At 37.9% G+C, this 13921-nt stretch overlaps 1 protein-coding gene and 1 long non-coding RNA gene across 25 annotated transcripts in view; one reads left to right on the forward strand and one right to left on the reverse strand.

The window, feature by feature from the left end:
* PDE4D (phosphodiesterase 4D) overlaps positions 1-13921 on the reverse strand; it is a 1385565-nt gene that overhangs the window by 268504 nt on the left and 1103140 nt on the right. The window contains exon 1 of one of the 24 annotated variants that reach the window (XM_077897901.1): positions 11427-12174. The exons of the other annotated variants lie outside the window; for them this stretch is intronic. Within the exon in view, the coding sequence (XP_077754027.1) occupies positions 11427-11491 (65 nt within the window). The 5' untranslated portion in view covers positions 11492-12174. Of the gene's footprint in view, positions 1-11426; positions 12175-13921 lie in introns of those variants that run through there. 24 annotated transcript variants of the gene reach the window in all.
* LOC144314130 (uncharacterized) overlaps positions 13316-13921 on the forward strand; it is a 68742-nt gene continuing 68136 nt past the window's right edge. The window contains exon 1 of the long non-coding RNA XR_013379820.1: positions 13316-13430. This is a non-coding gene — a long non-coding RNA (uncharacterized LOC144314130). The remainder of the gene's footprint in view (positions 13431-13921) is intronic.

Consider the following 13921-nt stretch of genomic DNA (forward strand, 5'->3'; position numbering starts at 1 on the left):
TCAGTTTTAACAAGAAGACTCAGATAAACAATTAAGATTCGTTTTTCCAAGCAAGAGACTCAGAGAAACTTTAGTGGGCCAGTGTTTTCCCCCAGGGTAGTTAACTCCACCCTCAATCACACCTTTTAACCCAACGTACAGTGGTTAATTATGACAAAGCAATGCTTTTACCCATTCTTATTGGTAACTATTCATGAAAAACTAAGTCGACACACCGGAGACTATGGAATGCTAATTGCCAGCTCTCACTAAGCCACTGAATTCTCCACATTTCTAGAACTTCTGCCTTAGAGCCCATCCTGAGGTCACACTCCAGGCCCTAGGAACTGATCTTCTAATCAGATCTCTCTCTCTCTCTTTTTTTAACCTGTTGTCTTTCTAAAAATGAAGAAGGAAGCTTCAGCTCTTTTTGCTGAGCTAGGATGAAAGGGTAAACTAAACAGTAGTCCTATCCAGCCTGGGCCCTGCTAAGGAGGATGAAATTCAGGCTATGGCGAAAGTAACACAGAAGTGACACAAACAAGAATAAGAGGAGAGAAGCAGAGGGTCTGGGACAGGTAGAAAGTGACACAAACAAGAATAAGAGGAGAGAAGCAGAGGGTCTGGGACAGGTAGAGAAGGCCTGGCAGTGAGAGGATGGCACGAGTGAACCACTGGGCAGCCCTGACTGAGAAGGCTATGGAGAAAGTCTTCAGAGATGCGCCCTGGGATAACGCCCAGGCACTGATCCTTTCTTTCAGATTCAAACCTCGCTGGAACTGCTTCCCTAGAGGATTCTGACCAAAATTTTTTTTAAAAAGATTTAATTTATTTATTCATGAGAGACACACAGAAAGAAGTAGAGACACAGGAGGAGATAGGAGAAGCAGGTTCCATGCAAGAAGCCTGATGCAGGACTTGATCCCAAGGGTCACGACCTGAGCTGAAGGCAGATGCTCAACCACTGAGCCACCCAGGTATCCCCTGACCAATTTTTAAACAACAAAATCAGAGGTGTTTTCACTACCGTTGACCACTTCTTTTTTTTTTTTTTAAGATTTTATTTCTTTATTCATGACAGAGAGAGACAGAGACAGAGACAGAGACACAGAGACACAGGCAGAGGAAGAAGCAGGCTCCATGCAGGGAGCCCGATGTGGGACTTGATCCTGGGTCTCCAGGATCACACCCTGGGCTGAAGGCGGCGCTAAACTGCTGGGCCATTGGGGCTGCCACAGTTGACCACTTCTTATAATCCCACCTTCCCTGTGTACTTTCTTTAACTCATTGGAATAGAAGTATGTCTTCTTTGAATCACTGCGCTGGTGTGACTTATTCACAAGACCTAGCTTTGTATAAATGCTCAGTTCTGAGATGTGTCCAAGAGGGCTGCCTTATGGAGACAGAGCCCTTACACATTAAATCAGTTTTCATATACAGAGTTCTTGATTTTTTAATAAATTCAAACTAATATGCAAACTTGAAAAATGCATCCTACAGGAGAATATTTCCTAGGTACTCACAGGAATCAGCCACTGTGCCAAGGACATTAGGTTTAGTAATGCAGTGGACATATGAAAAAAAAAATCACCTCTCATGGTAATATTTTATAGTTTTTCAGGGTATGTGAGTCCATGAAATTCTCTTATTTGCTATGCAATCTTGGGTATGTCAGTTTACTTCACAAGGCTTCAGTGTTATCTATAAAATGAGGAATAATAATAATAGAAACCTCACAGGATTCATGATGAAGACTTCATGGGATAATTTCTGTCAAATGCACAGCAGAGTGCCTATCACATTGTAAGCTATTTACTATTCGGTAAATAGTAATTACCACTATTTTTGTTGCTGTGAATACTATATTGGGGGAGCAGAAAGGGGTGAAGTTAGCATTTCAAGACATGAATTTTAGCTACTTAATTAACTATATGAGTTCCAAAAAATTTGATGGTCAGGTTCAGTTGTCCGGCAAGGACTTCGCTTAAAATACTGTCTTGAATTTCCTTCAGAATAATAATAAAAAAAAACATTGAATTTCCTTCAGGGGATGGCTGGGGCCTCGAGCTCCATACATCCCCAGGCATAATCCTCCAACCTAGTTTTTGAGAAGCGATAATATAATTATCATGGTATCAGTTAACTTCACACAGTTTGGAATTAAAGTCCCATTCACATTATAATAGCACTGCCTTCACACATTTCTCTGATAGCCTAAGTTTTAACTGCTTGACCTCAAATTTCATTTTTGAGCTTAAAAAATATATATTTTTCCAATAAAAACCTTTGCCACATAAGCACTGACACTGTTTCTAACAGTTTTTCTTGACCCTATTTGACTAGACACGTTGAAGACTATCAAAACTTTTCTGCTTCCAAAATGGGGTCAAGGGATGGGGGGGGAGAATCAGATTATAGGTTACTCTCTGTGGTCCCTTTCATTTCAGAGTTTATGGCTGTACAGACTGGTCAAATGCCAGAGAGGAAGAAGGCAGTGCAGTTTATAGTCTGAACTGGGGGAGAAAGTCAATAAACTGAACAAGTCAGGAACTAGCTAGACCTCCAAAGAACAGAGCAGTGTCAAAGTCCATTTTCTATTTCTTGATCCACATCTCTGGTACACGGCTACAGGCTTGTATGTAAATCTTGAGAAAGAAGGCAGACAAAATATAAAGATGTTCTTGAGATGTACAAGGTTTAAAAGGAGAAACGACCAATGTAGAGCAGGGAGGAAAGGTTTGTGGAACAGCCTACTGATGACTTTTTGGAATACTATGGAGCAGAACACTGTGTCACCACGGCAGTTCAGAAAGTGAAAAAGTCAATAAAACAAGGACAAAAGTAGGAGTAACAACAAACCTGGCATTTGGAATTGGCCCACATTTTTTCTTTAGCTCCGTGATTTATAAGCTGTGTGATTTCAGTTTTACCTCATATGGTTGTTCCAAGAACAAAATGAGCTAAATTGTATAAAGCACTATGTCCAATGTCTGACAAACAGTAGATGCTCAATAGACGACAGTGGCCATCATTACAACAGCTACTACTCATTTGGACTATCACTAGAGGCTCGGGAGCTGTTTTCCTAGCCAGCCCATGATCTGGGCACCAATCAGTTACCTGCTGCTCCCCCACAAGGTTGTAGGACCAGAGGAAACATTTATAGCAATGCTTATTCCCAGGCTAAAATGCCACTGGTTAAAAGTTGACATTTTTCGGTCATTTATCCTAACTAAGATAGTACCGGTCATATAAATTTCTCGACACAAAGAAAATTCGGTGCTGCGTTGCAGTGGAATGAAATCATAGAATTTAGGAGTTATTATTTTCTCTATTCCAGATACATATGAATATTTCACCCATGTTAATTAAAAGGAGTTGAATTTCTCATCTTGGATGTACTGCAAACAGGAGGGAGACCTTAGGCACAATGGAAACACTCTTCCGTGTGAAGCCTGAAAACAATTACATATTGAAACTATGCTTTACGCAAACGTTTTTTAAACAGGTCACACTGGTACCATCTACTTTACAATTCAAAGTGAACATTATGCAGTATGAAATGAGAAAAGAGCACAAAGAAGTCACTGACGGGCAGTTTCCACAAGTCTTAAAGAAGAATCTACTTCTCTTTTGATTCACTCTCCCTTATCCACAGATAACTAGGAAGAAATGGGTTAGATTTTAAGCAAGGGAGATTTAAATTTGATATAAATACAACGTCTGGACTGTGTGGATTGTAAAACGTCAGGACTGTCTGCTGTAAGAAAGCTTTGGAAGCTCCAGTCCCAACGTGCATATATTCCCCACTAGTTTCTTCTTTTCTAATTTCTCATTCTCCTTCGTGTGTAGCAGAGACATGAGAAGATTTGCAGTTGACTCCCTTTATCCTCTGGCACAAGTTTTTAAGACTGAAATGGGAGGGGATAAAATGACTTCCACACGCAAATCCACTAATGACAGCTTTTGCCCAGAAGGTGGCAGTCTGACTGAACGGGGTAGGGCGCTAGTGGTGGATGTCCAGGTCAAGACTGGCTGGCCTTCTTCCATATTGGCCTCCTTTCTGGTCTTCCTTCCAACTTCTCTGGCCACACTTCCTCAGCTCTTACCCATGATCTTGCCTTTATATTTTCTTGTGACTTTTACCTTGAAGAGCAGTTTACCTTAGCCTCCACAGTTCACACCCTCACCCACCCCCCAGGATGTTCCAATTCCCTGAAAAGGCTGAGGGAGAATAATAAATAAATATAGTTGACATTCCCCTGTTAAGAGAAACTGAACTAGGAGACTGCATCTATATGATTTGGCTTCTCCCTATTCTTCATTCTTTTGGAGAAACTTCCTATTTTATGCTAAACCTGACCACAGAGCAAGGCATTTTGAGAGTCATAGGCACAGCCTCCCATTAGTTCTCTTTACATGGTTACACCTAATAGTACCTGACCCAGGCTCACTGTCTTCTGCCCCTGTGATATCCCAGTCCTTTCTGTAGACCCTGATCCCTGGAGAGATTTGGTGCTTTTGGCTAGAATACACTGTACTTCCTCTACCCACTTTCTAATAAATCTTAAACTTCAGTTTTATCTGTCTGGAAGCTAGATAATCCCTGGAAGGGCTCCTAAGAAAATCTATGTTGGCTTTTAACTAAGACTGTGCTTTCTCTGTGACTACATTCCTCACCAACCTAGTTAAGAAGAGTCCCTATATCCCGTTCTTGATGTCTTTATCCAGGCTTTAACAATTCCATATGCTTAATATTAGTCTTATTCAGAACATTTATACATAGCTCTTACGTATCTTTCCCTAAGAAACATCTCCTGGAAGACATCATTAACATTCTTCCTTTCCAGCTTCATCTTAGAATCTACTTTTCGCATCTTGCTAATGACAGGTGAGTGGATACACGACTAACCACTCCTATATTCATGATTACAATCATGTCCTCATTTCTTCTGACTTAATAAAATTTACTATATGATTGGAATGACTGACAAAGATACTAATAAGTGATCTAACCTTTACCTCTGCTAAAAGGCACATTTTAGTGGTGGGGACAAAACCATGATGGGCTCCAGATCAATAGGGAAGAAAGAGAAGAGCTACAGATAGGAATAAGTGGGGCTGCACACATAACCACGGCTAGTTCTATTAATGTGGAGCCTATAGAGTGGAGAGTGTTCCTTGGGGTAACATTATCTATGAACTTTATTCACCAGTGACATGACAGAAAAAGTGGGGGTGAGAATCCGACTATGAAATGCCCAAACTAAAGAACACCTTTCTTCTGAAGTGTTCAATGCCAGTTCACCATTTCCTCACCAATCATCATGCTGAATTCCTGACATGTCAGCTAAGCATATATTTAATCAATGATGATTTTTCCCATCTGTAATAAGTCTAAACAACTCTTCTCTGATTTCTCAGAAATGAGAATCGTCCCATAACTTTACAATCTTCCACAATAGAAATATGTTAACTGTTGTTATTTGAACCTTCCAGAAAGTTTTATCACCCGCAAGTTTATCTTAGTCCACAAGGGGGTACAGAAAATACAAATGATTCTCCAGTGGGAGGGTAACACTACAGAAAGTAGAACTAAAAAGGATCATAGTTAATTAGCTTTCAAACAATATTTCTTGGAATTCTAGAGCTCTTTAGAGGTACTGCAAAGACAGCGATTGGATTTGGGATGGGGTGAAAGGTGTAAATTCAGTGGCAATTTTGTTATATGTGTTTATGTATTCTTACCTATATGTTTCATACATATGTATGTTTTAACAATTATACCTCCATGTATCAAATGTGCGTATAATTAAAACCTTCCATATATACTCATTTATATTAGCATTTCATTTAGAAAAAGTGTTCCATTGAAAAAAGCATATTTGAAATCCATGGATCTAGTTCACCCCTGTTATTTTACAGTGAGTGAATGAGGCTGCAGGGGGGTTAGGTGGCTTTTCCAGGGACACAGCAAATTAGGAGTAGGCTGGACAGAAGATAAAGGGCTTTTTCAAAGAATCTCATAATTTACGACTTTAAAGATAATGCTTATCTGTAATCTACTCTGTGCTTCCCTAGTTATGTTTTAGATGATACTGAAGGGATCTTAATCACTTCTCTTAAAAGCTGTGTATCTTTAAGTATATTACATAACAGAGGTGATACAAACTTAAATAAGAGGATCAGAAAAGATTATCATATGGTCAAAATTCTGAACCAATCTAAGCCAAGTCAAGAGTATATTTATTGCACAGGGTGAAAGTATGCAAATTCCATTTGTTTCCCCCTTTATAAAAGCTTCTAAGATAAAACGTGTAGGAAAGAAGATTCTGTACCTTTTCCAAAGTTGACTTAAAACAGTAAGAAACTTCATACAAAGTCTGAGATACAGTATTTATTTCTAAACTGAAGCCTTACAGAGCTTTCAGAGAACAAAGAAAGATAATTTATTCAAAACTGGGAGGCATTGAACTTTTGCTCTTTATTTCTCTATAATAGGGAACAGATGACCTTATTTGCTACCAAAAGAGAATATACTAGCCTAGAGGCTATAATTGTAGGCATCTTTCAAACAGCCATTTTCAACACCCATCATCAGCCCTAAACTTCCTAGGCTATCATACATCTAAAAAGGCAACTTCCAATTTATTTCCTCAGTATCTAACCAAATATTTAATGGAGTTTACATATATTCACAAGATGGACACTTTTACAGTCGTTAAAATGATAATTGCATAGACAGTAGAAGGAGGCAACATGCTAAATGAAAAGGGCAGTCTTTGGAGCAGGTCCACAGGGGTTTTGACCCTAGCCTTCCCTGGCAATTGAATTGCCTTGACCCAGTTGTTTCACTTTTTAGGCTCATTTCCTCTTCTCCAAAATGTTCGACAACTCTTTCCATGTTGTTACGAAAAAAAAATAAGATACCATATGTAAAACTCTCCACAGAGTTTTCATTCACAAAACACACTAAAAAAAATGAAAGCTACAAGTATTGTTACTAGAAAGGTAGAAAAATGCCACTATGTTAAGTGTAGCAGAGCATAGAAACGGTATTTACCATCACCGAGTAAAATATGCAAGTTATGCTAAAAAATGAAAACAGTTGAGGAAGAGATACTGGGAGTTATGAGTAATTTCCCTCCAAAATACTAATCGATGCTGTTACACTCTTTTATTTTTATTTATAAACTAGTAGTTTTATTTCACTCAATGCTTTTCACTGTGATCTGGAGGTCAAAATAAGACTTCTCAGCCAGCCTGAATTTTTACCTTAGTAGAAGAAAGCTGATGGGAAAAAAAAAAGCAATCATTATTTACCTGAGCAGCAATGTTATTCAGAAAATTGAATCTGCTTGGTATTGAAACGCTTATTCCCCATATTTTGGACACTGAGCACATTGTTGTTTACCAGATGTGCAGACATCTACGCATAAAAACATGAGCTTGCTAACGTACATAGTACTTATATTTCGAATGTATTTAAACTTCAAGGTATAATACTTGCTTAATGAAGACACTCATCCAATATCGAAGTACAGCGACAGGAGGAGAGAAATTCTCGCTTACCTACCTTCCTGCCATTTTTACCCTCACAGTTAAGCAACTCTTGTGAAAGGCATTGGAAGAGCCCTCAAGACTTTTTGCATGTTTATAATCCTAAGTATAATTTTTACATATTTAGTAATCTGTTTCAAAATTTGCTTTATAAAAAAAAAGTTATATTTTAGATAGAAGCACCTCTTTTCCCACCCCGTATACATAATGGACAATCTTAAATAAGTATATGCCAAATAATAAACGTCCAATAGCAGAAAGGAACAAAATCCAGTTTTACAAGCCAAAGTTCTCTTTATATTTGGAAGGTTAATAATTTTTTTATTTAAACTGAATACATAAGTCTTAATTAATGAAAAGTATCTCTGGGATAGGTTTGTAAATAGCAAAATGCTATGATATTACCGTGTTGTTATAATACATACTTGCTGACTGAAAGTGAATTTAAGACACGAACAATTAAAATATTTATGAAAATGTAATTTCCTCACTGCTTTCTTATATAGAATTTAAAGGTAGACAATGGTTGTCGAAACAACCAGAGAGGTAAACACTGTCCCAATCAAGGAGCTCGCTAATTTTATCAATTTTAAGAGCATAAGAAAATATTTATGTTCAGTTTTTCTTGATTTCATGCATCCATATTTTTAAAGGACTGCTAAAGGATATATACTATATTCTACTAAAACCTGGTACATACTAAGTATTCAATAAATAACGGTTGAATAAATAGAAGTTACCTAGTATTTATACTTATTGCATAATATTCTAAATTTCTAACACCTATAACTACAATGAAGCAGATTGTTTTCAAGATTAATTTTGTCACACTTTTTCAAAATTCATAAAATTGCAACCATAAGTACAGCCTTTTTTCTCAGTATATGGATTAAAAAGGAAAGGTATATGCTATTATTAGGAGTGTGCATGAAATCTCTTTTAAAAATGTGACTATCTCACAGGGATTTCATCAGGGCTGTAAACAAGCTGGTATGTTTGGCTTTTCCTGGCACTGGTTGGAGATAAACAGGAAAAAATAAAGGAAAAAGTAATCTGAAACATTGGATTCTTGTAGAAGGCAGTTAGCAAACTACCAAAGGTAGCATTTGGCTTGGAGGTGTCTGAGAGGAAAGTAGACAGTTTCGGAGAAAGTGGGCCGTAGAACAGAAAATAGATTTAAGCAAAATGAAGATGATAGAGCCAAAAGATGGGTTCCCAAGAACAGAGTACTCATATGTCCAGAATGAAGTCAAAGCATTTGAAATAGGTATTCATGGTAAATCAGGGGGTCTCTCTTGTGGGAAATCCACAGTTGAGAGGATGAAGTAATCTTTGGCATTTGAAAAAGAAAGGAGGAGCAGGGTGGGGGCGGTGTGATTGAGAAGTTAGTTAGAACAGAAAAGCTGGTAAGAAGACAACATTGTCTCAAAGAGCTCTCTGGGGCCTGTATGTGCAGAGGCACAGGGAGAAAAATGCTATTTAAAATATATATATATATATATATATATATATATATATATATATACACACACATATACACATATATTTCCTCTATATATCTACCCTATAACCTATGTTGGGGCGCCTGGGTGGCTCAGTTGGTTAAGCGTCTGTCTGCCTTCGTCTCAGGTCATGATTCCAGGATCCTGGCATTGAGCCCCACATTGGGCTCCCCGCTCCAAGGGGAGGCTGCTTCTCCCTCTCCCTCTGCCTGCCACTCTGCCTGCTTGTGTGCTGTCAAATAAATAAATAAAATCTTAAAAAAATAATTTTAATCTATAATCTATGTAGATTTCACTATATATAAATACACATAAAGATATGTATAGTATTTGAATTGATAAAAGGGATAATAAAATGTTAAAACCAATTACAGCACTTACAACCTCAGGCCAAGTGATTTAGAGGCAGCAGTGATATACTCAAACAGTTATCTTACTAATAAGTCAGATGTAAGATTGATAACTGGAGAGGTATCCCTAGTGTGCTGTTAAATCTAGAAATCGTTTAGCATGAAGAGACATTTATTTCTTACATAAAAATCATTCTGACCCCAACACTATGCAAAATATTTAAACTTAAATGGAACAATATACACATTCATAAGTCAATAGTTTTTAGAATATATTTTGAATTGTCTCCTTATTTATTTATGAAAAATACCTTATAGAATTTAGACTAATAGAACAGTTGTGGATAAAAATAAACTGTCAGCCTAGAGGAGTAAAGAATGGCAATGTTTCTACACACCTGAAATGAACCAATCATTGCCCATTGAACCTGGAATTTAAAAATAAGTCTCTTAGAGGTTTAGTAGAAAGGGAAATGGGTTGTTTAAATACTATTTATTCAAGTATCTGATTAGTTTTTCACATGGGCAGGATAGAAATCAAACGAATAAAATGCACAGATTTTATAAATTCTGATTATCCATTTATCTTAGCCAGTGATTTAAATTATCTATGGTAATTAATAAAAGGATTATAAGTATTTCCCAGTATTAATTATTTGGCATACAAGAACTGTACAAATTAATTTGCAGATTCAAGCTTTTCTTTAAATAAGCTCAAGGAGGAACTTATTGCACCTATTTTTTTTATTTTATTTTTTCCCATATTCTTTACAACAATTTTTTTTGCATATATTCTTTTATAAGGAATCACAAGTGACGTAAGAGAAAATCTGCATCTATAGTTTTTAAAAAAGAAATACTACTGAAGGGACAGTTCTGATTCTAGGCCACTATGAAACACTAGTACAATAACAGCAAATGATAACCCAACCACATAAACGTGGGCTGAGTTCCTTACGCAGATATCATGAGTATTTGCATGTGTGTTTGACTGCTCATGTAATAATACATAATAGATATTGCCTGCCTAGTATCCTATCCTCAACCACCTGCCCTCAATAATTGATTTTATTTCCCCTATGTGAAACATAGTTATTTCCATCTGAAAGAGTTGAGTTTATTTATAATCAAGCACTAAGTAAGATAAACAAAATAAGATTAACCTCTGAAAAGTATCCTATAAATAGCTATTCTAGACACAGAAGTCACCTTATTGGGAAAATATCCCTTAAGGGCTATTTGCTTATGAGCATATCGAATCAGTATTGGGGGTAATAGTAGATTAATATATTAGAATAAATTGAAATTAAGATACTTTAAAAAAATAAATACTTGCTTTATGGCGGTGTTTCATAAAATAATGAATATCAAGCAATTCATTTTTGCTGTATCTTTACCTATATATGTGTTGAGACTGAATTTGTAATTTTTATAATCTTAAACAGATACTATTCATTAGACTGAAAACACTAGTTACCAAAAAAAGACATTACTGGAGAACACCATTAATAAAATAAAAACAGAAAATGACTAAATGATAAGAAACTTGATACACATTTAGCCACATAAATTCAAGTTAGTCATATGATTAAAGATATGTAACATTATTAGTTTCTCTAACCTATCTGTATCTGTGCAAAGAGCCAAGGCATCTGAACACAATGGCAAAGACTGCCAACTACCACCCCGCTTGCAGCAGGCAAGAAACATAAGCAAACAAGACCAAATCAGACAGTTTGAAAAACAACAAGTTTTCATCTAAACTCCCAACATATGCAAGTTTCTTTCCTTCCTAAAAATTACCATCAGATGAATCGTTGTGGTCCACATGGAGTTAAACAAATGTGGGCACCCTTGTTTTTAGAGCAGACAAAAATGGGCACAAAATAGACATGAAAGTGCTACCAATACTGTGCTTTTTTACAAAACCTTAATATCACACCTAACTCTTGAACCTCATCAGCAATAAAGACTCAAGTATTACGTCAATCTTAAAAGGAAAGAAGGGGAGAAGCATGAGAGAAAAGCACATTACCAAGCTGCCTCTGTAGTCCTTAAGGAACTTGTAGACCGGGATCTTGGCTTCATAATAATGCTCATTTTGGGGGGAAAAATAAAGGAAAAAAAAAAAAAACGAAAAATGTCTTCAAGTATTCTGATTAACACATTTAAATTGTCTTTCTACAAAGATGATTTTTAAATATATTCCATTTCCAAGGGAGGCTCTTTGAAGAAATCCAAATTTCCCGGAGTCCAGCTCAGGCCCCCAGTCCAGAACATAAGGAAGCTTCTAAGACACAGGAGCTCTTTCCTCTTTCATGCTGAATTTACTCCAGCACCAGGCTGTTCGGAAGTGAACAGTTTCTTTTATGTTTTGCATTGCCAAGGGAGGAACTGGATTTTGAGTCTATTCTTCATCTGGTCATAAGGGAAACCAACACAGTGAACGAGCCACTTGATCCTGTCTTTTCTGCAAATCTCTCTGAAAGGTTCCCGACACTCTTAAGTACTCAGGTGGAGTGAAAGGGAAAGAAAATGACTGCGAGTTACTGAACACCAGAGAGCTGTCAGGGCAGTTCCATTTCAGGGCGACCACAGGAAAACATTCTTCTCCGGGGAGCCAAGAGTCAGCGAGAGAACAGAGCTCTCCACACTTCGGATGGGCCCAGGGCTTTACCTGTGATGGCAATTTCCGCAGCGTCCCCTGCTTAGACTCTGATCCAAGCCTTTGTGAATGAGAACTATCATTCAATCTCGCCAGGCAGAAACTATTCCTCAAGGGCTGTGTGACGTCTGTAGGAAGGCAGTTCAAAACATCGCAGGGAAGTGAGAGAGGAAAAAAAAAAAAAAAGAAAGAAAAAAAAAAAAAAAAACAAAAAACCAGCGTCCAGCCGGGCAGCGTCAATTGCTGAAACTTACAAAGCTAAGGGGCAGACAGGCCAGCGCCAGGGACCAGGTCTGTAAACCAGCCAGGCAGACAGACCTCTCCAAACTTATAAAACTATTTCCTCCTCTGGGAAATGAGGTGTCTGTGTTATTCAGGGTAAGATTCCCTGACCACCTTTATAAGGAACACACCCCTTTGCAACTGACTTGTTCCTCTCCCCTTCAAAAAAAAAAAAAAAAGAGGGGGGGATTTTTCTTCCAAGTCTCACACTGAAACTAAAATTTATCATCAGAAGCAAAGTTGAGAGAACTCGAGGGTTTGGTGCTTGTTATTCTGAGCCTACTTAATGAAATGTCACGCTTTGGGTTTGGTTGTAGAGACGCAAACTGCCTCTTGAAAACTTAAGCAGAGTGTGGCAGGCACCACTCCATCGGGTCGTGCTGGAATGCTTAAACTGAAAAAAAATCTAATATATTACGGCTGGACAAGTGGCTGCATGTACTAAGGCTGTTCCCTTGCACAATGTTTTCTAGACCTTATTTCTGTTTGAAAATCATATGCAAATTTTATTGATCTCTACCCACTGAAGGCTCTGCACTTGCGAAGTCCTAACTGCTTGCTCTTCAGTAAGGAATGAAGCTTATATCATATCATCCTAACATCTCTTACTATTGTGAAGACCAAACCCTGCCCTGCCTCCTACATCTGCAATGAAAACTTTCCTCCTAGTAGACATAATCTAGACTGATTTGAATTGCCCCTGAGAGAAGCAACACTTGACAGCCCTGGCTACCCTCCTCCGCACATTTGCCCCCAGCATGTATGTTCATCTGGGCGTGCTGACTTCAGTCATTCTGCATGCGAATGATCCACAGAAAATAATTTAAGGATTCTGATCCTTTAAATGACATTAGTTAGTACGTTGGTTCTCTAGTCTGACGTGAACTTGGTATTTATTTAGCATTTGCAGGCAGGATGTTGGAGTGCAATTGTGACCCACCCAAAGGATTTGGAAAATTAATGTAGTAAGGCATCCCGCCAGGGGCTCTGGCTGCTTTACTGCAACAAAACCTTCAACTCTTCCACTGGTCACACTTCAACAACGTGCAGTTGTGACTTTGTCTCCCCTCAGGGGCCCACAGGCCTCTTAAGGTAGGCTAATAAACTGTTTTCCGTCTAGTTATCTCCTTAGGCTTTTCAGTTGTCCTACGACTGCTCAGGGAGATTCACAGGATCCCAGTTCTGTCTCATGTTTGGTGTATTTCTGGCACTTTAAGCCAGGTTAACCAATCATTTTTAGAAATGATTGGTTATTTTTAGAAATTCAAGAGAAGGTTTGTGAAACTACTCATCTGCGAGCTGGGGAGGGGTTTGTGGGAGGAGATCTATCTTTTATCTCCTAGAATTTTAATGTGGGAAAGGAAGAAAGAACAGAGTACAGAAGAAAGCAACTAATATGATTTATTTGAAGCCCTTTTCTCTTCCGTGTAAGGTCTATCAAATATCCTCTGGTTGCCATTTCAGCAAGGAAATGACAACGGTCCCAGAATGTAATGTCTGAATGTTGCGTGTTAAACCTTCTGGAAATAATCAGCCCTGTGTTTTACCATCCCCCAGAAGGCTCTCGGTCCCTGTGAGATTAC

This window comes from Canis aureus, chromosome 5 (assembly GCF_053574225.1).
Source record: "Canis aureus isolate CA01 chromosome 5, VMU_Caureus_v.1.0, whole genome shotgun sequence".
NCBI lineage: Eukaryota > Metazoa > Chordata > Mammalia > Carnivora > Canidae > Canis > Canis aureus.